This window comes from Labeo rohita, chromosome 9, assembly GCF_022985175.1.
Source record: "Labeo rohita strain BAU-BD-2019 chromosome 9, IGBB_LRoh.1.0, whole genome shotgun sequence".
Taxonomy (NCBI): Eukaryota; Metazoa; Chordata; class Actinopteri; order Cypriniformes; family Cyprinidae; genus Labeo; species Labeo rohita.
The window spans coordinates 20,776,488-20,787,519 of NC_066877.1; the positions used below are offsets into that span (position 1 = coordinate 20,776,488).

The 11,032-nt window shown below is 34.9% G+C and overlaps 1 protein-coding gene across 10 annotated transcripts in view; it reads left to right on the plus strand.

Moving 5' to 3' along the window:
- tbc1d4 (TBC1 domain family, member 4) overlaps positions 1-11,032 on the plus strand; it is a 40,596-nt gene that overhangs the window by 26,778 nt on the left and 2,786 nt on the right. For all 10 annotated transcript variants that reach the window (XM_051118798.1, XM_051118800.1, XM_051118799.1 and 7 more), the window contains 8 exons: positions 1,036-1,187; positions 1,739-1,948; positions 4,097-4,258; positions 4,691-4,849; positions 4,964-5,208; positions 7,467-7,626; positions 7,808-7,977; positions 10,110-10,286. In XM_051118798.1, coding sequence (XP_050974755.1) covers positions 1,036-1,187; positions 1,739-1,948; positions 4,097-4,258; positions 4,691-4,849; positions 4,964-5,208; positions 7,467-7,626; positions 7,808-7,977; positions 10,110-10,286 — 1,435 coding nt within the window. The remainder of the gene's footprint in view (positions 1-1,035; positions 1,188-1,738; positions 1,949-4,096; positions 4,259-4,690; positions 4,850-4,963; positions 5,209-7,466; positions 7,627-7,807; positions 7,978-10,109; positions 10,287-11,032) is intronic.

The window sequence follows — 11,032 nt, forward strand, 5'->3', positions numbered from 1 at the left end:
GGAACTCCTTGAAAAAGTCTTATCTAATGAAAAAAGTTTTTATATGTATACTGTATGTGGATCAAAGATGAAAAGGGTTTTGAAGCATAAAAACATTAGAAGTTTGATACTGATTTGCACTGTTTTTCTTGTAAATTAGATTGTGTACCGTTTAATTGTATTTTTTTCTTATCAGTAATAATGACTAACATACATTTTTACTATTATTGACAGAAGACACTCACTAAAAAGTCATTCAATGTAACAACAGTTCATTTAACCAGAAAAATCTTATATTTAGAACACGAATCATTACTTTTTTTTATTCATTAGATAGACACTTACTAATTTGTCAGCAAGATGTTTTAAATCATTTAAAATATAATATTTAATATGATCACCTTTTCTTCTATATCTTTTAATAGGTACAGGTCAAAGTAACCATATTGCTTTATTTTTACATAATTATATCTTTTCAATGATTGAAATATTAACAGAATGAAGTGGACCGCCTTGAAACGTGTTTGGGCTAGTTTTGAGTAGCAATTGGCCAGGTTTCGAAAACCCATATGACCTGCTCTTTAAATGGAACATGTGACACTGAAAACTGGAGCAAAGGCTGAAATAAATTTATTTTGAAATTATTTGGAATCATTTACATTGTGTTTACTTATTTATTTATACATGCGTTGCATGTTTTGTATTGATTGGTAGTGAAACGGTCTAAAGAATGATATGTGTGTGAAGTTCCTGTGTGCATTATTCAGCTATTCCTCATTCTGTCCACTTCCTAAAAGTTTTCTCTTAAAAGGTAACCTGTTTTATGTACTTTATGCATGAAACTAATTAACATCTTTTATAACCGTTTAAATGCACTGCTTGTTATTGCTTATGAGCTTTCGCTTACATGTATTGCTGAATGAACATGTTAGACAAATGTGTTGTGTTGTTTATTAGCTTATAACTGGTTTGACCACCTGTTTTGTGAGTTTACGGTTTAAAAATCTTGCTTGGCTACTCATTTAAATAAGCACATCTTGCTTTGTTTTTCTGCAGTGGTAATGGAGAGGGCAGGAAGAGGTCTCTGTCCGGCTGTAGCACCGATTCTTTGACCTTGGTGCCTCCACGCAGAGTTTCTTGGCGCCAGAAGATTTTCCTAAGGGTGGCGTCACCCATGAACAAACCCTCGGCTTCTATGCAAAACATGGGTGGGTATACATGCTTTAGCGCACACACAGACAGGTGCAACATTACACCCTGCTCTCCTAGCAGTCTATTTATAGTCAATATGGCAGGATAAATCATTGTTCTACAAGCTTTAGAAGTTCAAGATAATTCTCCTTTTTCTGAACAATAACCATTAGGGCGTGTGTATGTGTATGTATGTATGTGTATGTATGTGTATATATATATATATATATATATATATATATATATATATATATATATATATATATAAGAAACAGTATCCATAGTGTGTCTATATGTGCGTGTGTGTATGCATGTATATAATAACCAACAATTGTTATATTATAATATATTTTTGAAATATTTTTTATGTAACATTAAATTGCCTCATTTTACAGTGTACATACTGTAGCGTGATACATGAAAATGGTAATTTATGGCACCATTTATACTACAGTGGAATATCATAGTTCCATCAGAGTCTTTTTTGTCATGGAAATCAGTTTATTTTCTTTCCATGCTGTTTGAGCATGAGTCATAGACTTTTGGTAAGCATTCTTCTGTTTTTCAGACAACATGGATGGCCGGGAGCTCCTGCCACTTTCTCCTCGGGCTTTGAACCTGGATCAGGACCCTCAGGTGAGCCCTCTGTCCCCAGAGCAGGGCTTTGGTGGAGAGAAGGGCCGGCACAGCCCAGCTGACTACAGGGCCCTGTGGAAGAAAGCCATCCACCAACAGATTTTACTCATCCGCATGGAGAAAGAAAACCAGCGCCTGGAGGGTTAGTTTTTCTATTTGTATTCTTGTATCCTTACTTAAAACTAAACTTTCCTGTTTGGATTTGCTCATAACTGGGTGGCTGTTTGCTCACCCAAAAAAGAAAATTCTGTCCTGATTTTCTTATCCTCATGTCATTCTAAACCCATATGAGTTTTCATTGAACACTAGAGAAAATATATTGTTTATGTAGTTTTTATATTATACAGTATAAATAAACATGAATGGTGTAATTAAATAATAAATATGATATATGAAATATAAACATCAATTGAATAGTTCAGTCATCAACGGATGACTATATTCCCATTCCCGCTGAAGGCATATAAACGGCATATAAACGGTTAGTTCATCCAAAAACGAAAATTCTGTCATTAATTACTCACCCTCATGTCGTTTTGAACCTGTAAGACCTTCGTTCATCTTCGGAACACAAATTAAGATATTTTTGATGAAATCCGAGGGCTTTTCCGTGTGACATCAGTGGTTCAACCTTAATGTTATAAAACTACGAGAATACTTTCTGTGACCAAAGAAAACAAAAATAATGACTTTATTTATTTCTCTTCCCTTTCACATGGACTGTTTTAACAATGTCCTTACTACCTTTCTGGACCTTGAACGTGGTAGTTGCGTTGATGTCTATGCAGGGTCACATACTTTTGGACTTCTTCAAAAATATCTTAATTTGTGTTCTAAAGATGAACGAAGGTCTTACAGGTTTGAAACGACATGAGGGTGAGCAGTTAATGACAGGTTTTTCATTTTTGGGTGTACTAACCAATGATATTTGTTGTCTTGGACATCAAACCTACCAAAATGCATCTTGACATGGCAGTTTTTGAGTAAAAATAATACTAAAGCAATAATGGAGAGTTTTCAGAACATCTTTTTTTGTGTTGCACAAAAGAAAGTCAGTCAAATTTGCTACGACATTAGGGTGGGTAAATAACAACACCAGTGTCATGGGTTTGATTCCCAGGGAATGCATAGAACTGATTAAAAAAAACGTTATTATTTTTAAAAAGATGTAAACATGAAACTTGAATGCAATCTAATTCATTCTATGAAAGTAACTGTATAAAAAAGCTACAGTAGTAATTCAGCGTTTATGGGAGATTATGGAGTCACAGAAGAGGGAGTGTTTCCTACCGTCACTTTGATTAGACTGTTGTTTTTGCCCTGACCTTATTTTTAGAGGGGCAAGTGCCACTGCCTCTATTTTACATTCTGGAGCAAAGTTAATTATAGATGGGAATGTCTGGATGACGTTCACATTTTTTTTAAGAGTGCATTTTCAGTTCGGTGACCTCTAGGCTACATTTTCAGCCTTAGTCTTTCAGAAATAGTTTGGTTTTCAAAAATATCAGTCTTTGAGTCTCTTAAACACATTATGAAAATGTAATTTGTGCAATAATTCAACTTTACTTTGGAACAGCAAAGCTTTGTGAAATGTTGCCCTCTGTTGGCCAAACTGCATCACACATGACTCAAGTCACTTCCTCTACTTTTTTTTTCCTTTTTGGTGTTTTGTTGTGTGCTATTGGATGGGCCGAACTGAATAAACATGTCTGAGTAGAAGGTAAGAATACGATATATACGGCCATGGCATTGACGTCTCCCCTGAACAGACTGTACTTTAAGCAGTTGTTGGCATGATATCATTGTTTGGCTGCAATTTAGTATAAAAAACCAGCATGAGAAAGATAGCTAAATGTTCTCAAATGGCTTTTAGGATATAATTTTCTCCTAATGCCGAGTGCATTAGTTACAGAGTTGCATCTGGCGTCTAACAGAGCGTCTTTTCTTGTTCATCTGGAAAGATGTTCATGTATGCTTTTACCTTGGATAGTACAAACATGTTGTGATGCTAGTTAAGATTACTTTAAAAGGCCATGCCATTTTGAACCTTGTCTAAAGTTGCTATGGAAACTGGCTGCATATAACCCAAAATATCAGCAGCATGCTAGAGTTTATTCGCAGTGATGCATGCTTGCCTGTGAAGCTTCCATTGTACATGCATTGCTGTAAAGACACTTTTTATGAATGATTAATGGTTCTACATTGCACATCAAGCAGTAAATTGACACAATACAAACTAACGTGTGTGTTTTTTAAATTTTTTTTAAATTTTTTTTTTTTCTCCCTGCAGCCAGCCGTGATGAATTGCACATTCGTAAAATGAAGCTGGACTACCAGGAAGTGTGTCAGTGCTCAAAAGAGGTGCAGGCCCTTTGGGACAGGAAATTGAGCAGTCCCTGTCGCACTAAAGTACAGTGGGACAAAGAAGAGATTCACAGTGCTGTCTGCCAAGGTATAAGATTTTTAAGATGTTTACTTTCAATAAAATCTGAGATTTTAATCTGTCATCTGTGAAACTGTTGATATTCTATATTCTTAAAGGGATAGTTCACCCAAAAATGAAAATTACTCCATGATTTAGCCATCCTGGATGTGTGTGACTTTCTTCTTTAAACGAAAAACAAACAGAGTTATATTAAAAAAATGTCCTGGCTTTTCCAAGCTTTATAATGACAGTGAATGGGTGTTAATAGTCCAATAAAGCGCATCCATCCATCATATAAAGTAAAGCTTGGAAGAGCCAGGATATTTTTAAATAAAACTCAAATTGTTTTCGTCTGAAAAAAGAAAATCATATACACCTAGGATGGCTTGAGGGTGAGCTATCCCTTTAATATACATTAGAGTTCCTCACTTTGTTTGTTCATATGTGTTTGCTCTGTAGGCGTCCCCAAAAGTCGGCGAGGTGAAGTGTGGCTTCTTCTCTCCCAGCAGTATCGTTTGCGTCACCGTCTGCCGCAGCGGCAGCAACCCCCTGAAACACCTTATCAAGATCTCCTCAAACAGCTCACGGCACAGCAACACGCCATCCTGGTCGACCTCGGTCTGTATCTAAACAAAGTGCTTATAGTTTATGTGGCTAATTCACATGCACAACAGAATATTGTTATATTTTTAACCCAGCACATTACTGAAGTGATGTTCCCATCCTTTACAGGCCGCACATTCCCAACACACCAGTATTTCAGCACTCAGCTGGGAGCTGGACAGCTATCTTTGTACAATCTCCTGAAGGCCTACTCCCTGCTGGACACGGAGGTGGGCTACTGCCAGGGGATCAGTTTTGTGGCCGGTTTGCTGCTGTTGCATATGAGCGAGGAACAGGCTTTCGACACGCTCAAGTTTCTCATGTACGACCTGGGCATTCGCCGACAGTACCGTCCCGACATGATCTCTCTGCAGGTGCGCAGTGTGTGTGAGAGTATCAGTTTTCGCTAGTTCATGTTTTCCTTTCAGAACTGGAACGTTTGCTTATCTGGTTATGCCTATTGTTAAATGTAGTAGGACCGGTTTTTATGACAATTAACGAAATGAGCGGGTATGTTAATTGTTTGAACTGAATGTTCTATGATTTACATTTTAGTTTAATTAAATACTAGAGATTGAACACGTGAAATGAATAGTACTTTAGACACATTTGTAGTAAACAAACTGGCCTAAAAGGATTGGATTGCCATGTTTAGCCAGCTACATACTACCCAATATTTCTCACACCTATTTTGATGGCCACTTTTGTTCACCAATAAATAGGGCGAAGAATAGGGTATTTTTAAAGTGTCATTGCTTGGACCACCATGTTTAGATCACATCTACACAACTAGGTGTCAGTCTAACCTTCACAGCCTCTGTTGAATTTGAAAGCGAAACATAAATGTTTACATATTTGTTCAAAGTTATGTGCATTTTAGTCATCATAGTGTTTAAAAAAAGCTTAGATCGCTATTTACAGCACATCCACACCACTAGGTGTGATTCTGATCTTCAAAGCTACTGCTGAATTGGCCAGAGAAGCTTAAATGTTTACATATTTGTTTACAATTGTGATTTTAGTCATCATAGTGTTTAAAAAAGTTTGGATCACCATGTTTAGATCACATCCACACAACTAGGTGTCAGTATAACCTTTAGAGCCACTGTTGAATTGGCTTGCAAAACATAAATGTTTACATATTTATTTAAAACTGTGCATTTTAGTCATCATAGTGTTTTAAAAAGCTTGGATCGCCATGTTTAGATTGCATCCACACCACTAGGTGTCAGTCTAACCTTCAGAACCACTGTTGAATTGGCCAGAGATGCTAAAAATATTTATATATTTGTTTACAACTATGTGCATCTTAGTCATCATAGTATTTTAAAAGCTTGGATCGCCATGTTTAGATCGCATCCACACCACTAGGTGTCAGTCTAACCTTCAGTACCACTGTTGAATTGGCCAGAGATGCTAAAAATATTTATATATTTGTTTACAACTATGTGCATCTTAGTCATCATAGTATTTTAAAAGCTTGGATCGCCATGTTTAGATCACATCCACACCACTAGATGTCAGTTTAACCTTCAGAGCCGCTGTTGAATTGGCCAGAGAAGCTTAAATGTGTACATATTTGTTTAAAATTGTGATTTTAGTCATCATAGTGTTTTAAAAAGCTTGGATCGCCATGTTTAGATCACATCCACACAACTAGGTGTCAGTCTAACCTTCACAGCCTCTGTTGAATTTGAAAGCGAAACATAAATGTTTACATATTTGTTCAAAGTTATGTGCATTTTAGTCATCATAGTGTTTAAAAAAAGCTTAGATCGCTATTTACAGCACATCCACACCACTAGGTGTGATTCTGATCTTCAAAGCTACTGCTGAATTGGCCAGAGAAGCTTAAATGTTTACATATTTGTTTACAGTTGTGATTTTAGTCATCATAGTGTTTAAAAAAGTTTGGATCACCATGTTTAGATCACATCCACACAACTAGGTGTCAGTATAACCTTTAGAGCCACTGTTGAATTGGCCAGCGAAATATAAATGTTTGCACATTTGTTTAAAATTATGTGCATCTCAGTCATCATAGAGATCAAAAAAGCTTGAATTGCCATATGTAGATCACATGACCAGCTAAATACTACTCACTTTCTTGGCACCGCCTCTTTTTTTGGACACTGTAATTGATCAAATAAATTATTAAAAAACATGGTGGAGAATAGGGTGAATTTTATTAAAGGTAGGGTATAGATGCTAACTAAAATGTTTTTGCTCAATGCTACATCCACACCACTAGGTGTCAGTCTAACATTCAAAGCAACTGCTTTATTTGCTGGTGATACATAAATGAAAATTTAAGATTTTTTTTTGTGTGTGTGTGTGTGCTTTACTTTTAGTGACTGTAAACTCCACATTCAATTTTGTTATAAGGGGCACAACAGAGAGTTTTTTTTTAATACAGCTGACTTAACCACACATTTGCTCAAGCGGTATGCAAACAGCTGTCTCCACCTCTTGTACATTGTTTCCTCCTCAGCTGTTAGTGGTTATTCATCATCAGATATGCCAATGTTTAATCCCGTGAGAGAGAGTCCGTTTCAGCCAGTCACATTTGAGCGTGTTTAAAGTTCACTCCTCTAAGTGTGAGGACTTTTCTTCTTTCTCTTTCTCTCTGTAGATCCAGATGTACCAGCTGTCCCGACTGTTGCACGACTATCATCGTAACCTGTACACTCACCTGGAGGAGCACGAGATCTGTCCCAGCCTGTACGCCGCGCCCTGGTTTCTCACCCTCTTCGCCTCTCAGTTCCCGCTCGGCTTCGTTGCCCGTATATTTGGTATATTTTACTTCCTTTTACTCAGACCTGTGTGGATGTATGTGATAGGGGTTCAGGTGAACCTGTGGATAGTAGTGAAATGATCTTGTGTGTTAAAATGTATGTATTTCACACATAAGTCTAGTAATGTAGCCTTTGCGTAGCCTTTGACTCTTGTGCATGTATGTGTGCTGTGTGGCAGACCTCCTGTTTGTCCAAGGCACAGAGGTGATTTTTAAGGTGGCCCTGTGTTTGCTGAGCAGCCACGAGGGAGAGATACTGGAGTGTGAGGGCTTTGAAAGCATCGTGGACTACCTTAAATCCACCATCCCTACTCTCACTCACAGCCAAATGGAAGAGACAATCACTAAGGTATATTTAAAATGGAATAAACTTTCCTTCCACTAGTTTTAAATGGTCTATAGTTTTTTAAATATTGAAATATTCAATGCAGTATATAAATTAATATCAGCTATAGTGTTATTATAGTTTTATCAATATTTTAGCTTTTTTTTTTCCTAGTATTTTTAGTTTTATTGTTAGTCATTTTAGTTTGCATTTTAATAATGTATCATTTTAGTAATGTACACTACCAGTCAAAAGTTTTTGAACAGTAAGATTTTTCTTTTTTTTAAGAATTATTTTCTGCCTACCGAGCCTGCGTTTATTTGATCCAAAATACTGCAAAAACATTACAATTTTGATGTATTTTTACTAAAGGAACTGGTTTCTATTTGAATAGATTTTAAAATGTAATTTATTCCTGTGATCAAAGCTAAATTTTCAGCATCATTACTTCAGTCTTAAGTGTCACATGATCCTTTAGAAATCGTACTAATATGCTGATTTTCTGTTCATGAAATATGTATTATTATTATTATTATTAATATTATCAATATTTAAAACAGTTAAGTACATTTTTTTTCCAGGATTCCGTGTTGAATATAAATATTCAAATATCAGCATTTATCTGAAAAAAAAAAAAAAAAAAAGCTTTTGTAACATTATACACTATACCATTCCAAAGCTTGGAGTCAGTATATATTTATTTTTTTCTGGGGAAAGAAATTATAGAAATTAATATTTTTATTTAGCAAGGATGCTTTAAATTGATCAAAAGTGATGATAAAGACATTTATAATGTTACAAAAGATTTCTATTTCAAATAAAAGCTGTTCTTCTGAACTTTATATTCATCAAAGAAACCTGAAAAAAAATCTACTCAGCTGTTTTATATATATATATATATATATATATATATATATATATATATATATATATATATATATATATTTTTTTTTTTTTTTCTGAGACCAAATTAGAATGATTTCTGAAGGATCATATGACTTGAGTAATGATGCTAAAAAACTCAGCTTTGAAATCACAGGAATAAATTACATTTTAAAATATATTCAAATAGAGAACAGTTCTTTTAAATAGTAAAAATATTTCATAATTTCACTGTTTTTGCTGTACCTTAGATCAAATAAATGCAGGGTTGATGAGCAGAAGAGACTTATTAAAAACAAAAAAACTTACTGTTCAAAAACTTTTGACTGGTAGTGTAGTTTTTTTTTCTTATCTGTTTTAGTGTTTCAGCTTAAACTTATTTACAGTTACATAAACATTTAAAGTTTCGTTTACATTGTTTTTGTTCATCTAATGTTTATATTGTATTTCTACAGCTTTATTTTAGTTATTGAAAACAATTTTCATATATTTTTACACTGATCAACCATGATTTTTAACATCTCTACCTTGACATAAACTACAAATGTAATTTTTTCTTTCTGAGATGCAAACTGGATACTATTCTATAAAGTAAGCATATGGCAAAAAGAGATAATGTGACAACAGCATAGCATACTAATCGTTGAAACCTTTTTTTGATGCATACTGAAATGTTTATTAGTAAATTTTTTTATAGTAGGCAGCACAGTGTTTCATAGTATGCAGTACACTAGAATGCACTCTATTTAACCACTAGGTGGTGCCAGTTGTTTTTCAAAAATCAAGAAAATCTTTTGACTTGAATTTTTGTTATAGTTTTTGTTTGTTTATATTTGGATGTATTTAAAGTAAGTGTGTGTGTGTGTGTGTGTGTGGTCTTGTTTTTATATCCTTGTGGGGACCTAAACCTGAATACACACAGACTCATGGGGACTAGTGTCACCGTGGGGACCTAAATTGAGGTCCCCATGGGTACAAAAGCTTATAAATCATACAGAATGAGTTTTTTTGAGAAAGTAAAAATGCAGAAAGTTTTCTGTAAGGGTTAGGTTTAGGGGTAGGGTTAGGGTAAGGGGATAGAAAATACAGTGTGGAGAGTATAAAAACCATTGCACCTATGGAGAGTCCCCACAAGGATAATAAACCAGACTCTGTGTGTGTGTGTGTGTGTGTGTGTGTGTGTGTGTGTGTGTGAATCTCAAATAGCATTTAATTTGAATGAACCTGTGCCAAATTCTCTGGTAATAACTATTAATATGAAATGTGGTTTTCAGGCAACTGAGATGGACATCTCCAAGCAGCTGCACGCGTATGAAGTGGAGTACCACGTCCTGCAGGATGAGCTGTCAGATGCTCCTCCACCATCAGAGGACTCTGATAGGCTAGATAAACTGGAGAAAGCTAATGCCCAGCTCAAGAAACAGAACATGGACTTGCTAGAGAAACTGCAGGTAGATATATAACTTGATCACAAAGTAGCATCAGTAGCGGTTTGAAAAGCAGGGAAGTGTTTTGTGCCTTTATTGCCAGTGTGTGGCAGCACAGTACAAAAGACAAACAGCCTGAAACCTAAGATCTTTACAGACACCACTGTCAGTTTACTACCAAAGAATAGTAAAATGGAATTTTTGATTAAGTGTTTTACATTTCAAATTACAAATAATGAAAATTTAACTGATAATGAGTTGTTGATTTAGCATCCGGAAGTGTTTATGAATGTGGGAGAATAAATTATCCTTGAAACTCCTTTAGTCTAAACATGTAACATCACAACATGCTCATCTCTCCAAGTTGTTCCTAAAAATAACTTATTAATTAAAATAAAGATATTTGGCTCCCTTTGCAGATTTTCAAGACTAACGTAATAGTATTTGGATGCAAAAAAATAAAAAAATTAAAATAAAATATTTTTTTTCCCAGATCAATCTACACACTCTATACACCTTAATGACAAAGCACAAAACAGATTTGTGACAACTTTGCAAATTTATTAAAAATAAAACACTGAAATAAGTACATTGCATAAGTATTCATACCCTTGACACTTGAAATTTAGCTCAGAGGCATTCATATCATTGTGGATGTAATATCAGCTACATTGTTATTTTCTAAATTCCTATTATAGTATTGTTAATATTTTAGCCTGTTTTTTATATTTCTATTTTTAGTAATTCCAGTTTGCATTTTAATACTAAAT